The sequence below is a fragment of the Suillus subaureus genome (assembly GCF_016647635.1).
Source record: "Suillus subaureus strain MN1 chromosome Unknown BJ212scaffold_19, whole genome shotgun sequence".
In the NCBI taxonomy this organism is placed as follows: Eukaryota; Fungi; Basidiomycota; class Agaricomycetes; order Boletales; family Suillaceae; genus Suillus; species Suillus subaureus.
Window position 1 is genome coordinate 603357 of NW_024538575.1, and position 16072 is coordinate 619428.

General features: G+C 47.9%; 4 protein-coding genes across 4 annotated transcripts; all 4 read right to left on the reverse strand.

Annotated features, from left to right (window-relative positions):
- Window positions 1–2247: 2247 nt before the first annotated feature.
- On the reverse strand, window positions 2248–3096 carry BJ212DRAFT_1273488 (uncharacterized protein; the record flags this gene model as incomplete). The annotated part of the gene is made up of 2 exons (XM_041331092.1): window positions 2248–2883; window positions 2935–3096. The coding sequence occupies 2 exons, from the start codon at window positions 3094–3096 to the stop codon at window positions 2248–2250; spliced, it is 798 nt and encodes a 265-aa protein (XP_041192342.1).
- Window positions 3097–4296: 1200 nt separating this feature from the next.
- On the reverse strand, window positions 4297–4640 carry BJ212DRAFT_1360219 (uncharacterized protein). Its single transcript, XM_041335874.1, has one exon. It carries the CDS (start codon window positions 4567–4569, stop codon window positions 4312–4314), a length of 258 nt encoding a protein of 85 aa, XP_041192344.1. The 5' UTR covers window positions 4570–4640; the 3' UTR covers window positions 4297–4311.
- BJ212DRAFT_1507826 (uncharacterized protein) lies at window positions 4297–5116 on the reverse strand (the record flags this gene model as incomplete). Its single annotated transcript, XM_041341628.1, has 2 exons — window positions 4297–4982; window positions 5027–5116. Coding segments are annotated over 2 exons (339 nt in total), but the record flags the coding sequence as incomplete, so codon positions are not given.
- An 859-nt stretch (window positions 5117–5975) lies between these two features.
- On the reverse strand, window positions 5976–9736 carry BJ212DRAFT_1360222 (26S proteasome regulatory complex non-ATPase subcomplex Rpn1 subunit). Its single transcript, XM_041335875.1, has 13 exons — window positions 9557–9736; window positions 9446–9502; window positions 9231–9395; window positions 8742–9184; window positions 8533–8691; window positions 8254–8486; window positions 8055–8204; window positions 7897–8003; window positions 7473–7851; window positions 7074–7417; window positions 6625–7015; window positions 6455–6573; window positions 5976–6395 (listed from the first exon to the last, which is right to left on the reverse strand). The coding sequence occupies exons 1-13, from the start codon at window positions 9677–9679 to the stop codon at window positions 6195–6197; spliced, it is 2871 nt and encodes a 956-aa protein (XP_041192345.1). The 5' UTR covers window positions 9680–9736; the 3' UTR covers window positions 5976–6194.
- Window positions 9737–16072: the final 6336 nt, after the last annotated feature.

Below are 16072 nucleotides of genomic sequence, written 5' to 3' on the forward strand. Positions count from 1 at the left end.
GTCCCCGAGACCATATTCCGGAGCAATCTGCATATACCTCTTCGTGCCTTCCACAAGGACGGGAAGGAACTCGAAACAGTGCGTGTCGTTAATTACATAGTTGGTATGGGCCCATGCGCCATTCATGATGTCCCACCACTGCTGCTCTGTGATAGAATCGAGCGATGTGACCGATGACTGTCCAGGTGCGATTCGGAGGAGGATGCCAGCTAGGTAAAATGCATGCTGCATGAAGTGGTGCTCTGCGATCATGCTAATACACCGATCTATATGGTGGTCCCCAGACAAATGGGAGTGCCAGCTGGAATTCCTTGCGAGAGCAAAGATCAGCTCGAGATAGCACAAGTCGCGGTCGGAACGGAAGAAGCGGTCAGGGTCATTGTCGGAGAGTGTCGCACCTGGTTGCGGACAAACCGCAGTCAGGATAGCGGGGGAAAACTTGGTCAAAATCATTTCCCGCAGCTTCGCATCATCAATGGCATCGATTGAAGCAATTTCTTCTCGGGCACTGTGAGCGGCGCGAAGAGCGACATGGCGTAAATGGTGAGGCATGTCACTGCCCATGCAGGCGGTGAGGTTCTCGATGAACTGGTGTTGTTTAGCAGGGCTGCAGCGCACTTCCATGACATCCAGGAGCAAAAGGATGTCAAATGCCGTTTCCTGGTCGTCGGAATGGATATACTCGAGGTAGTCCACCAACCAGTCGAAGTCTTCTGGCGAGTGGGAATTGGCTGTCCAAAAAAGCTGCTTATACCGCAATTGGGCAGGGTCCCGAGATATTTTTGCAGCAGTGAGCGTGAAGTGCAGTGCATTTTGCAGAGCATTCAACAATTCCCAGAGATGATTTTGTTCGGATGACCTCGCTCGTGAATAAATCTTCCTGCACACATCTAGGTTCTGCATGATGTAGTATGAGCGATTATAATATTGTTTGGCAGGCTCGAGGATGCGACAAATAACGCCGAGGAGGCTCCATGCCCGGCGTGTAACTCCTGTGTTGTCTGTGTCGAGATCGCCTCCATCGTATGCCCAGATAACCTTTTGGAACCGTGCCAAAAGAGCATCCGCAAATCGAGGCAGGGAAGAACTACACAATCTCTTTGTTAAACATGGGAGAAGGATCAGATGAGTCGATGTCACCTTTTATCAGTCCGGATTATGTCCTTCTTATCAAACTGAACCCCGACCATGACGCAAGCAAGAAGAGTGCAATTGGCTATGATTTGATTCGACGGAGAGGATGAAGAGGATAGCAATCTTGATATCACCTCTATGGTGAATTCTTCTACATCTTTATTCACTCGCCCAATGACAAAGTGGTAAGGAAGAGAATGTGACAGCCACTCAAGGACAGAGTCGGGCCACTCGTCCAGCCAAGGAGGAAACCACAAATGCAAATTATGATCTTCTGAGACACAAAAATTCATAGTCGTGGCTAGCGCCGCCATGTCGGCTGTAGGGATGTGCCCTAGGCTTAGCCTCATCTGAAGAAAAATGTCATAGTCTCTTCTCTCGCGGCGAAGAAATTCGCCACGGCCAGGATATGCCTGAAGAACGCGGCCACAATATAGATGACTCAGAGCCATTATACAAGCCGAGGCCTTCTCCTCCAACGACGGTATAATTTGCCCATGGAAGCCGACGCAGCTTGTATAAATATCATACAGTTGAGGCAGCATGTCCGAGACGTCAAGATCCAGGGGCCATTCGACCAGCGGAACAAGGCTGACAGTCGCGAGAAATACTTCAGGATCCGTAGATGTCTCCAGCAGCCACTTGATACTAGGTGCTTCGAGATTGCTGGTAGATATGTCAGGGAGGGTGAGGGCGTATTCATTCTCCGACAAAACATCCGAATGTAGGTGGAGCGATTGTGCTTCTGGGTCCACGACCTTTATCAGGGAGTGCGGAACAACAAAACGCAGGCAGTTATGAAGCGTGGTGAATAACTGCTGAAGGAATCGTTGTGTGAATGTGCCGACCGCATGTACGGGCCCTGGGAACCGAAATCGGCACAGAATATCTTTGTAATAGTAGATAAAGTTACCTCTAAATACTTCAGACAAACGGCTCCATCTCGATCCGACAATACCAAGCGATTGTTCCAGCACGCCTGACATGAAACGGTCAACACTTGTGCACACGGAGGAAGACACGACTCACCGTGCATTGACGTTGTGAGCTGCTGGAAATAACAGGATACTCGTTTAAGCACCAGGCGTAGAACTCCTGCAATGTTGATTCAGACTAGGAACGACCACCAGAATTCAACAAAATGATCTCACTGTCCATGCGCAATATGCGCAAGATCGTCGATATCGGCGTCTGAAATGGACAGGCGGGAGATATCAGACATGCCATCACTGTCAGCGAATAGAACAGAAATCCAAAGACCGTTGTGGCAATGATCACCCAAGCGATGCTGGGCTGCTCGTACCACATGTTGGCGCCGAGGGCGATTCCAAAGAGAAGAAGTGAGAATTGAAGTAAGACCGGAAAGGATTGTACGACAGCATCGAAATACCATGTGACGAGGCCGTCAAACTTCTCCTGCCTGCGCTTTCCTCGTTCCTCCTGCGAGCCGCGGCCGTATCTATTCGACTTGTAGTACCCGAGCCATTGCTTGCCTAGTACGGCCCCGAATGCAGCGAGCAAGCTCATGGACAAGCTTGCATATGCGATCGTTTGAATCCATAGGGTCGGCGCGGTTGGCGACCACATAGATACTAGGTCTGCAGGTGTAGAGCCCGCCGCAGCGAGGTTGCCGAGTCCGATGTACACGAGTTGCTTCAGAAGGGCATTCGTGGTGTCGCTAGGGTCGGGACTGAGACTAGCCTCCATCGCTACAATAAAAGAAGTGCTGACGGCGGAGAAGAGACCAGACTGATCAACATCAGCCTTAAAACGAGTCAACGATAAGCATGCGAAACCTACGAAGACCAAGACAATGTCCATGTCACCAGTGTATCGCTCGAGGAACTCGCTGTCGTGTTCCTCTGCGACTCGTTTGTACACCCCCCAGAAACGAGACCGTTTGTCCTTGCCAATCTTCGACGCAACCGTCGAGTCCTGGAGAACATCCAACACTTGTCTCATGACGTTTGTCCTGCGCATAGAATGTGGTCAGTCGCGATCGCTCAGCTTATTTTTCGCTCACAATTCGCTTAGAGTTGGCTGGTCCTCCTCCACCACAACCTTTTCGGCCTCACTGAGACAATTTAGGAACTTGTTGGACGTCGTCATCGATAAAACCTTACGGAGTTAAATCACAGTCCGGTGCAACATTAGAAGTGATTTGCTGTATGTCAGGTTCTGATGGTTGGGGGAGCCCTGTGTTCAAGCTGCAGTTCTGGTGAGGAGCGACACAGAAGTATCAGGGTAGAAATATTTACATTTCTGATGGCAGCTCCGCCGAAGGTTCACAATTTGTCTTGTCCCTGTCTTGCTGTCAGATGGCAGGCAGACTCCAGGACACTGCGACTTACTCGTCTGTGTGTTCTACGTTGTCATTGTCCAGGGAAGGCTGCTCAGCCAAGTCGTTGTAGGCGCGCTCATCCTTAACGCTGTCGGTGCCTGATGCTTGTGACATGAGGAAGTTGCACCTAGATTTGGTTCCAAGAAAAGCTAGTGAAATTGGAAAGAGTCTGAGGTGAGCAGACAGAGCTGGTAGTACACAGCAAGTCGGTTAGGCGGCTAATGATGAATATCACGAACACGTGCTTCGGGTGTTGACGCCGAGAATGTTCGTGACAGCTCCCTGCAGTAGACTGCGAGTATAGTCTCCCATATAACATATGTAAGGACAAAACGAAACCAAGAAAGTTGTGCTCGAGATTGATGTCAACGTTCTGAATCGCTGGCCTGCACCTGTTGGGCATTCCGCGCGACTCGTGTGTGAGCACTATGACCATTTGCTCTCGAGACAGATACTTACCCATTATCAATGTAAAATCCTCCTTTTGGGCCCAATTGTTACGTGGCTGAATGTCTTTCTGCGATATCATTCATGTTTGTCGGCTACTAAAACTTGCTGAACATGCATTGTGTATTCCACGAGTTGCGCGTAGCAGAAGGCATCTACCCCGCTTTTACATCATGGAAGGGAATGTTAATGAGGACCAGAAGAGTCAGCCTGTTAGATATGGCCGGCCTGCCAGCCGCATCGGACGCGGATAAGAATCAGATGCAGATCTGAGTACTGAGTCATCATCAAATTAAAGTTCCAACCACAAAGTCCGCAAGTTGTTTCGGTTACAGTGGTGCGTCCAAATCATCATTCAATTTGTATATGGCGGCCTGAGTGATTCAATTTTAACCGCTAAACTTCTCCCAGTGGTTTTTCGCAAGAGATTTAAATACAAGATAATATTGCAAGGCAATGCCCCTGCATTCCGGTGCCTCCTGGACCATACCTCCATTAATATTGTAGTCACTTGCGACCTCACATTTCAACACCTCTGTCCTATCTGACGGATATCGACAGGAAATGGCTGCATCGCTCAACGCTTTGGTGACGGCACCAAGTAGAAGGTGGGGCGCCCCAACCATGGTGATGCAAGGCATATTCATGGCATCAAGTGAATACAGGCCCCTCTCTTGCCGCTTGTTATTGTTGAACTGCTATGCCGTAATGGCTCCTACGATCATGTGTGCTTCGACATTTGAGCGACCCATCTGCGTCTGGTTCAATTGCAGAAAAAGTAGCATGTCTGATTCATCCTTCCAGCATAAATTTATCTGCGCGACTTTACGGTTATCATCAATGGGATCGAGCGTGGTGAAAACACGCCATACCGACCCTTTTCGAAGCCAACTGTAATGAGAACTTCACGAGCGAATTCGTCAATCCTGTGCACACGAACAGCCATACCATGATCCGGTGTAGTAGCATCGTTGGGATACTGGAGAAAACTGTACGTGCTGTCCGAGACATTGGCGTCAACACACATCCAAGCCGGCGGTGGCAAGTATAGGATCAAGGCCTATCGCGGTTAAAGGCACATCAGTCTCCTGGGGAAAGATTCACTGGTGGTATAGCAGTGACGGTTATGTTATATGCCACCAGCTCATTGTCAGCCCATTTGCCGCTTGAGTTTGCAGAACGAGTAACATTGGCTGTGTTCTCTTTCTCTTTAGGGGCAAAATGTTAGAGAAATGAGAATGATCGGTCACTGAAAATTTCCTTCATCTCGGATTAAGTTACGTCGCTGGCTGACACTGTGAAAGTTGTTCTGTGCAATCTCAAGTGAGGTAGTTGAAAAAAGGGGGGTATTGCTCGAAGGTGGATCTGACGTCACACTGAGTCATTGAGTGACACGCGCGACCCTCTACCAAACGATCGCGACGGGTGGCAGATGTGCACATACTACTGATGACCTTTCACAGGTCTACCCCACCCGAAACACAGCCCAGACACTAGCGTTTGAGATTGTCTCTCGGAAGGGATAGCATTGACCGTGAAGGCCCACCTCCCCTGTTGTGACCGCAGACTAAGCTGGTTGGAGCTGGGGCAACCATTAGATATCGTGCCAGTCGAACTCACCAGGTAATCCAGGGACGTCCCAGAAAGAAGAAAAGCAAGAGGCTTGCCGCCCATGCCAATCTGGGAGGAATTACTGGAGTAAGCACACCGCTGCATACATCATACGTAATACTCGTTTTCATTCATGTAAAGTCGGTACATGACTAGGTTTTGCATTTTTGCCTGGAGTATTTGGTCGTTTCGAGCTGATTGCGAGCTTGTTGCAAGCGTTGAACGTTGAGGCGCCTGCAGTTCTTTCGGCTCTACCCACTATAATTTCAGCGTGCAATCATCGAGCTGGGCACGTATCTCCTTCATCTCGCAGTCTGCGCACAATCCTGATCCGAGCGCGCTTGACCCACTTGACGAGATGACATTACCCTGCATCACAATGGTGCACAACGCCCCTCATTTTCTACTCCGTTGCCGATACCAAAGTAACACTGTTGTCATCGGAGAATACACGCCGTCTAAGACACAGGTGCAAAAATGCGAAGTCGAGAGTTACGGCTGTGGTATGAGGGTCCCAGCGTATAGTAGGAATGTGAGTTGCGGCATTATGTCGTGTCCAGGACCACTGGGAGATATTTTTCGTTTCATGTTTCACGTTGTCTTTGATCGTAAAACCCTATCCTGTTTTGCAAATTTTCACGTACAACAGCATGCAATATACCTACATCTGCATCGTGTCCTCCTTCTCCCACCCAGGGTTCTTCTGTAATATGACAAAGCCCTCTAGAACATGCGCATATGGGATGAATTCTTCCGTCGCCAACTCCGCGCGCTCCGTCGTCCCCAGTCGTACAGGCGTCTGGTGCGTCTGGAAGCCTGATATCGTGCGTGGTTTGCCAGCTTGGCCAACGACATCCACAGCCTATGCGACGAATAAGGATAAGTTACACGCGACATGAAATAAGAAAACTGTGAACTCACCTGACCGACACGAACAGTGACAGGCTTGCTCTCGAGGTCCTCATCAAGCGTGATGAGGAAGCGAGGATACATGGCGGTCACGAGGAAGTACAACATCCAATGGTACTTGTCGAGCACGACTATATGCACTTATCAGAATCCGTTGCATGAATCAGACCGAGAGGACTCACAGGCTTTAGCATCCGTAAACGCCATGATCGTCGCCAGTAAACCCGCAATAGCCGGCCGACTCATGATATTCCTATCCGAGAAGAAAGGATTGATCCCAATCGTGCCCTTGCCCATGTGCACGAGACCTTGCGCGATGCGCACCATGAACAAGCAGTCAGGCTCCTTGTAGTAGTACCCCGCGAGCTGGCGGAGCATCTGTGCGAGCCGTGCATTGTTCGTGCCCGCGCCGACAAGGCCCATTGCAAAGATAGCGTTGAGTGCGACTGCGAGGTCGTGGTCGTGACTATATTTCGAGAGCGTGTCGAGGACGGGGAGCTGTGGATTTGAGGCGCTGATGAGGCCGAGAGCAAGGGGAACAGATTTGCGGATGATGGGATCGCCGTAGTGCATCTGAGAATGATACTCGTTAGCAAGACGACTGGTCATTATCTCTGCCAAAAAGATATACCAAGTGGTTGAATTGTCTCATGGACATCTCAGCACCGATGTCCTCGCCCATGGCGATCATCGCAATACCAAGAACGGCGAACGATTGGAATGTATCATCGGGTTTCTTGTCCTCTTTCTTCTCATCCTTGTGCTCATCCTTCTTCCCCTCCGCGCTCTCGGCTTGCTCCTTCTCCTTGAGGGCATCAAGGTGCTCGCCACACAAGTGCAGCAATCTCTGTACCCGCAGGACGTTCCCGGTGGCAACGAAGGAGCACACCTCCACAAGAATCTGCGCCTGCCTCGAAATCGGGTGCTGAATAGCCTTCAGCGTCTCGAGCGTGGCATCCGAAGCATCCTGCAAGCCTACGACTCTGACTCAACACATCCCCCAACTCAAAAAAAACTTATGAAAACGTACCAACGTAAAGCAGCGCCAACCCCAAGGCCATAAATCGTCCCCACTTCTCGTCCAGAGCCTTATCATCTCTCTCCATCAGCGTTTGCAAGATCGTGCTCGTAATCTCCCCGTTACCACTGCCTACGAACACGAATCCCAGTGCGAGTGCACTGAGTGCAGCGATCTCCATCGACACGCCGTCGTCTGCGACCGCAGGAAGGAGAAGAGCGAGCAAGTCCTCACGGTGCGAACCTGCGTATGCTACGCCGAGCCCCATGATTGCAGCTGTTTTGAGTGGGACGGATTGATTCTCTACGTGTTCTGCTAGCAGCGCGAGGGCGGCGTCTGCTTCCGTGCGTACACCTGCATTCAGCAGGCCTGTAGCGAAAAATGCACCAGCCTAAATAATTAATAGGGATACACGGTGACGCGGAGTAAACAATACCTTGATCCACTCTTCAGGGGAGTATGTATACCTGTCGATGTGGCTGAGACCAACGTCCGTGTCCCAGAGGAGTCCGAGCCCAAGACTGGCTGCAGCGCTCATCATGCCTAGAAAAAGGTTGTGAGTGTGCCGGCTTCACGATCTGGTAAGATAATCACCGTGGTCTTTGTTCTTGTAAACCCAGCTGTTGCCTTCCTCGGCTTCCACCATCAATTTGTCATTACCAAAGCCAGCGTTGACGAACGCATTGACAAACGTGCCTGCAAGGTTAGCACGAGCGGAATCGACATTGGCAGACAGCCCTGATCCTAATCATAGTTCAGAAAGACAGACATAACTTCAAAAAGTGAAACGTACTTGTAGTCTCAAGATGACTCTTGTAGACATCTTCAAGGCTCTTCGGATCTGCAACGCCCACCTCTTTTCCGAACTCCTTGAAGTGTCTACTGAGCTGTGTGTTGCTTAGGCAGTCTAGGATGTCTTCTGGGAATTCATCTTCTGCGTCCGCGTCTTCTGAAGCAGACGCTTTCAGCCATTCGATGGGAATTTGTGCACGTGCAAGAAGGAAAGCAAGCTGCTTCTTCATTACCCTGAGCAAATATGAGTGAGTATCAATGTGCATGTGACGCGACTTACGGGTTGCCCGAGGCATTGAAGTCTTGTCGGATGAGTGCAGCGTCATTAAGGCGGATCGCGACACCGAGAGCTTCGGGGAATTTGGAGAATTGGAGGTAGATCTTGTGTATTGTGCGCAAGAAAGTGACATCGTCAGGAGGAGGGAGGAGTGTGACACATCTACAAAAGAGATTTGAGACATGAGAATATGGACGCGAAGGCAAACATACCGATCCATGTACGCACACACACGACCGAACGTGTTTGCGTCTACGAGACTTGCTATTCGGTCAACAATCTCGAGCTCCACGAACAAGTCAACGGCGTCTGGCTCGGCATTGTGGCCCAGGAAAAACGTAGCGCATTCTAAGCCGAGATTGTGTAAGTCTTCGATGGTGCCAGGGACCGCAGCAGGCTTTGATTTAGGCGCGTCTGAATCAGCCTCTGGTGGTGGTAAGGGGACCGCTTCTTCACCCTCTTGACGGATGGTGTACTCCTCTCCTAGTTCAGCAGCAAGATGACGAACGTATTCATGCCCCCAAGAACCGGGTTCAGAAATTTTGGATGTAGGAGGGAGGAGAGATGCAGAAAGAAGGCGATAGCGGAGGGTCCCTCGTGGTTCAGTGTCGGAGTATGTCATAGCGAGAACAGAGAGAATGTCGGCAAATAGACTCTGCATGGTGATAAGTCATTGTCATACAGAAAGGCTTTTCTCGCACCTTGTTTTCGGATACGGGCCATGTCTCGAACAGCTCCTGCAAGCCGGGATAATGTGGGCGTAGAAACTTGAGCGGTTTCGGAACAGAAGTCATGGATGACGTAGATGTTCTTATGAGTGTCCGGAGCGTTTCAAGAGCAGGACGGTAGAGATCCGTGTTTAATTCCTGCTACTAATTCAATTACTTGTTCTACTTTGATCATCAGTGGCACGTACCTTTAACCGTTCAATGAGCATCTCCAGCTCAGATTTGAGCTGCGCATCCTCTTCCGACTAGCAAATATAAATCAAGCTAATGTTGATTTCGCTAATGTGATTAACACTCACAAGTTCCTCCTCCTCATCCTTCGCACCATTCGCCTTGGTGTCTAGCTTCTTGTCCTCTTCTTTCTTCTTCTCCTTTGGATCCTTTGAGGGGACTGTAATCTCTGCTGCTGGTCGTTCTGCCATGGCTCGTGGATGTCTTTAAGATGGTAAAGCTAAAACAGTTAAGTACTTGGCAGCCAATAAGTCTCGACGCGCGTCGGGGACGCGTCACGCACCATGCAGGTGTCACACATATCCTGTTTTGGGTTAATAATGACGTTGTGTTTAGTTCCGTCACGCTATATCGGAAAAAAGTTTTTGGGCCGTTTTGAGAGTTACTAGTTTTGATGTACCGGCTTGCGACACCAAATTTTGGAATTCTACCCCTGAGGTACGTTAGAATAAGGACTCGGTTGTATGGCAACTAGCCATGGCTTTGTGGCACCAGCAAGCTCTGGTCGCTGGTCTGAAGTCTGCCACCTTTCGGATTTTCTTTTCCCCATCCACCACTCCCTTTCCTTCACAGCCTACATTACATACTCATACTCCAGTTCCTAGAGCCCATGGGTGGTTGGCACCCCAACCTGTTGTGTCTGACCTTGGGTCACCATTAAACCTATTGGCAAATTTTGGAAGACAGAATGTCTGTTCTTCCTTCTATCAGTGGATCTGCCTATTATCATCCTATTTTGTTTTACATTGCTCTGCTAATATTTGTCAATGTTCAACCATCAGTGTTGTCCTGAAAAACGGCTTGCAATGGTCCTGCAATGACATTGTTTAATATCTTATGGTATTCTGTGTACACTTGCCATGTGATTGTATTCAAATCCAGCCCTGCCAGCTGGCATGTCCCACCAAGCACACAAACAGTAGAGAAGATAAAATCCTAGCACTCAGAGGACCTGGCCTCAACAACATGGCTACACCCACAGTTTCACACTTCATTGAGACTGTCATCATCTGTCCCATCATTATGGCTATAAACAGTCTTGTGCTTGCATCCCTCATGTCCTATGTGATGGCTGAACAGCTTGACTGGAGGCCAGTAAGCCCTCTGTTTGTGGATTTCAGGCCTTATAACCTTCTGATCAAATAGCACAAAAGATCACTGTATGCGTTATGTGTGACATTCTTGTGGTTGGCATTGACCACTTCAAGGATCAAGAAATTATCATTGGCACATGCAGTGCAGCTGTCACAGAATGCTTTGCTCCCCTGTTCTACCTTGCCCACATGTTTCTGGTCCTGAATGCATTGCTACTTGTGATTGCTTTAAGTCACAGTTCACCAAAAATGACTATCATCACTGCAGTTTTTACTACCCCCATCTTCTAGGTGAACCTCACAATTCTCGATATACATAGCAAGTCTCCTCACTAGAGGTGCTGTGGTTGTATTTGGGTTTCTTGATGTACCCATGTCTTGCAAGGGTTGAATGTAGGGATTGAAGCATTTGTGATGGGCTGCAGTGGTTTTGCTGCAAGGTGATGTGGACAACATAGTGAGTTGTCAGATACAACTTTCATGTTGCTCTTAAGTCAGGCCCTGACAGTTGTTACAGTATCTGGGCCATATCATCTGTATGAGTTTCAATTGTGCTTCTTCCTACTTGCTTCATCAGCAAAACCCTAATTTGGGTACAGCACCACAGCCACACATTGTGTCACAGGTCACATAGATTTTGTTGTAAAGGCTCTGCAGCACCACACAAGTATTGATTCTATGTAAAAATGAGTGTAATGAAGCCATAAACATGTATATAACAAGATGGTGTGCTAATACAGTGGTTCAAAAAACTGCCCACATGTTTTTGCATTTTTTACTATTTACAATATTGTGTGAGGATACATAAAGACCTCAGTGACATGCTGATACCATATTGTAGTGCTGCTTCAGGGCTTTGGATTGAGCACCACATCATGAGAATCAGAGGAGATATGGTGGAGATACAAGGCTTACAAAATCATGACTCATGTGGACAGTTTTTTGAGCACATATTAAAACTATATAAATCATCATTTATGACACCATAACAATCATGCCACCATTAAATAAATTATAAAGTGGTGTCATTATGTCATTTTAAAACCATATCTAACTATACAAACCAAAAATTTCCATATGTCATGGTTATATTCACCATGAAAGCCACCCCCCCCCTGCTCAAAGGGATAATATCCTCTCTCTTTCCTATTCTGGCCTCTCTGCTTGTCAAATTTCCTCTAGAACTGGAGTATCCAAGTCCACTGTTGCCAAGTTCATCAAAGAAAGTCACACAGACAAGGAAAACTTCTGTGAAGGGTGTCCATCCAAGCTCACCTCTACTGATAGGAGGGCTATTATTCAACATATCACTACAGGAAAGGCTGATAATGCTGTCCAGGTCACCTATTACATCAATTCTACCATTGCATTCCCTGTCTCTTCACACACTGTGAGAAACATTCTCAAGACAGCTCATCTCAGGTCAGTAACAAGGAAGAAAAGGCTCTCCTCTCTATCACACATATGTAGAGAGGACTAGCACCCTTCTTGTTTCACATACTGTCAAGATACACACCTAGGTTCAACCCAATCTGGGTGTGACCAAGTGAACATTAGGTTCGAAGGTTTGCAGGGGGGTGTGATGCATGACACACTGCACTTAGGTTCAATGACCAATGTTGGGGTAGACACATTCCCTTGTATACATGCAGTGCTAAGGGGCCACAGTGATCCTCATGACCCGTGGCTGGAGATGCTCACCTCAAGAGCTTCATCTCTAATTTGACTTCCGTCTGGCAACATGGCAATGTCTTCTTGCTATGTTATGGTAAAGTCTTGTCAGTGTGGATCCTCCAATGTTTGGTGAGCGAGCCATAGCTCAGTCCACGAGATAGACATGGTCTGAAACATTTCCCGTCCAAGTTTTCCACACCATGCCTGACCTTCATGTTGCCTCAGAGGCTAAGTTCCAGGATGTGTTATCTGTGCCTGCACAGTTCTCAATTGCTCCTTTGGGCAGCCTTTCCATCGCTGCATTACTGCTTATCAACCTGCCTACAGTGTTAGAAAACAGCGTTTCAGCTGCTAGAATTGTTTTTTACAAACAGTCCCCTTTGCTCCAGTTGCCCATGGACTTTGTTTCATGACCTGTTCCACCATTTCGAACAGCCTTGTCCCTTTGCAATCGTGCTAGAGATGCATTTCGAGATGGAGATAAATCAGTGATCCATCCTTCGTTCCCCAATGACCCGCTTCCAATGTGGGTTGTGTCATACTGGGTCGCTATGTCACATGCACTTGAGAATCAACGTGATTGGTGTGCATCACACGACTGGATCTACGACAGATTTGATGTTGTTCCTACTGATGGACAAGAGTTGGAAATTATTGACAAGGTTCTAGATGTCTTAGAGAGCCTTCCATGGGATGCCCCTCTCAAGGGATTTGGTGCTCAGACAGATCTGAGGAGCACCAAGCTCCGACCGCTGTTAGGATCATGTCTAATTCACAGTCGTGTGTTGGACAGCATGATTGCTGTAGTGGTCCAGCATATGCAAGCATCAGATGATGAAGACCTCCAGTCTGTTTTGGTTGAATCTCTCGACTTTGCAGATGTCCTTCGGCTTAGCGATAAACAGTGGAAGAGCTACGAGACAGACAAGGCTTTTGTTCACCTTCGTACCATTGGCTCTGCATTACATGAGGGTGCACTTCATCGTATCCTCCTTCCCATCAATATCGACAATGTTCATTGGGCTGCTATTGAGGTCAATGCTACAAACCAAAGCATCTCCTATGCCGACTCCCTTGGCTGGAGTTGGCCTAACGAAGACATTGATGCCATACATCATTGGCTGGGCTATCATGGTTTTGCCAAATTCAACTGGGTGACCACACTCCAGCACAGTGAACAGCTCGACTCATTCTCATGTGGTATCGCAGCTCTAAACACTATCAAGCATGCCTTGTTTCAAGATCCGTTGTTCACTGACAATAGAGCTTTTTCCCTCCGTATGGAGGAATTTCTTAATATTGTTTATGATCACCTCGAGGTATGGATATCTCATTCCTGGTGATGCAAATCTGAGACTCACTCTTCATGTGTTGCAGCTCTCCGATCCCAACGACAACCCAAATGACAGCTCATATTCAGACAGTGATGATGTTGAGATACAAGAAACTCAGCCACCATCCCCCCCAACTCTGCCTATGCATCATCCACAGCAAAAACCAAAACTCAACCTCCATGCCACCAACACAGATCTGAGCACCAGTCTGTTCAAGTTTTTCTCGACAGTTTCACGTGATGAGCATTTAAAGCTTGCCTGGAAGCCTTCCACTTGGGAGCTCAAGGACCAGGATCAGCAGGAGCAGGCCCGTTGCTAGGAAAAGTTTGATGTGTTTGAGAAGGCTGCTTGAAAGCGTGAAATGGCAGCTGAACATAAGAGAAAACAGCGAGCCTGTGAAAAAGATGCCAAGCAGGTAAGCATAACTTTCATTCCTATTGCCGTGCTTTATGTCTCACATGGTCTGTCATCAGAAACCAACCATAGAATCTGTTCTTCATGATCATACTCCCCAACTGCTAGCAGTCACCATTTCTGAGGCTTCACACCCATACCGTCAATTGCAAAGGCATGCTTGCAGCATGCAAAAATGTACCTCAGGCCAGAAGCGCAAGTGGGAGGACACAGAGGCTCATCGTGTCAACTGGCAGAGCCCTCTTTTATGGCCGACCATCAAAACAGCTGCCATTCGTGTCGGCTATGGAATGTCACCGATTGAGATTGAGCATGAGCTTAAGTGAGTCGATCCCTCCCGCTTTCATGGTATTTCTGCCCAAGTTATAGGAAGGTGGATTGACCAAAGTGGGACACAGCCAGTATGGCATGCCAGTGTCCTTGCTCATGTTCAAAAGGGCAACCTTCCCTTGATGACTGCAACACTACCAGGCATCCTTGCAAAGTATCCTGAAGTCACAAAGACCATCATCGAAGATCTCCGTGCTCTGTGTGCAGTTGGCGTGGCTTTGGACACAATGTGTTGTCATGGTATAATTATTGCTCACATCACTGTCTCTTGCCCAGAAATCTTTGAGGCCACCGCCAAGGATGGCTCAAAATTTCAATGTACTGAGTCTCTGTCTGGACCAATTTTATCATCTGACTTTAACTATCCGTGATTGTGCGATCTTTGATGCTTCCTTCTATGTCAACATTGACCAGACCAACATCATGTATCAACCTGCAAACACCGCTACTTACAAGGAAGTTGGTTCCAAGCAAGTCACAGTGATTGGACAGGAAGAAAAACAAGCATTCACTGTGCTCGTTAGAATCTCTGCCTCTGGGGATGCTCTTCCATTCCAGGTCATCTATTGTGGCAAAACTGCTCGTTTGCCCCCCTCAAAAACCACACCACAATTCAAGGACACACAAGACTTGGGCTTTGAGCTGTGCTTCTCCAATACCAATACCTATTGGTCCACATTCCAGCTCATGTGCGATTATGTTCGCAATATTCTAGTTCCCTACTGGACAAGACAGAAGGAGCTCGTTGGGGCTCCTGATGACCAGGAATGTATCCTACAGCTGGATGTTTGGTCAGTACACAAGTCTGTGCAGTTTCACACTTGGCTTGATCAGCAGTACCCATGGATCAAGTACTGCTTTTTTCCTGGCAGCTGCACTGGAATTGCTCAGCCATGTGATGTTAGCATCCAACACCCATTCAAGCTTGCCATCAAGCGATCTCAACATGCTGATATTGTTGAGGAATCTTTGTTGTTGCTGAAGAAAGATGAAGCTGCACATGTCATCTGACTCGACACAACATTACCCACACTCTGTGATAGATCTTTATAGTGGCTCATCAATGGTTACCATGCTATCAACAAGCCTGATGTGGTCAAACAGGTATGTCACTTGCATTGTCCTCATTTTACTTACTGATGTTAAAACACTCCTGCAGTTGTTTTTTCAGTGTAAGGCTGGCACAACATTCAATCTCTTATTCAAGAGCCTTACTAGTCATGAAGTGCTTCATGCACTATGTGATGTGCAAAAAAACGACACCATGACTTGGGAATGCATCAAAATGGCTCAATATAAGACTCCAAAAGCCAACGAAGAAGTAGAGCCACCTTTCATGCATGCTGCAGATGTCGAGCTTGATCCTAGCAATGTTTTGGTGGATATGGTTCTGCAACACATTGCATTAGGTGAATCACCTGTCCCTCATGGCTATAGCACTGATGATTTGGGTAATTTGCTGGTGGATAACAAGTTGGAGAGCTATGAGTGAGGGGTACTGGATGACATGACAGGGCTTCAATCTATGGCTGATGGGTCTATGGAGGTTGAGGCTGAGGGCTGTGGCAAGTGCAGACATGTTGTGAACACTCAGTACAAAGACTTTTGGATGCATTAGATGTTTTTTTTTTGCATTTTTACCACTTGTCACAATTTAGGTTCAACAGCCTCAAAATTGGTGTGACCGTTATGAAAAATAGGTTTGATTCGCCAGGCGTGTGATGGTGTGATGAACCTA

Bases quoted from the DNA above. Each gene is read 5' to 3' on its own strand.
- BJ212DRAFT_1360219 (XM_041335874.1), bottom strand. From the start codon at position 4,569: ATGAATATGCCTTGCATCACCATGGTTGGGGCGCCCCACCTTCTACTT.
- BJ212DRAFT_1360222 (XM_041335875.1), bottom strand. From the start codon at position 9,679: ATGGCAGAACGACCAGCAGCAGAGATTACAGTCCCCTCAAAGGATCCA. The intron at 7,852-7,896 runs GTATTGTTTACT...TTAATTATTTAG, and splicing joins CCCCTGAAGAGTGGATCAAG to GCTGGTGCATTTTTCGCTAC. The intron at 6,574-6,624 runs GTGAGTCCTCTC...AAGTGCATATAG, and splicing joins GTTTACGGATGCTAAAGCCT to TCGTGCTCGACAAGTACCAT.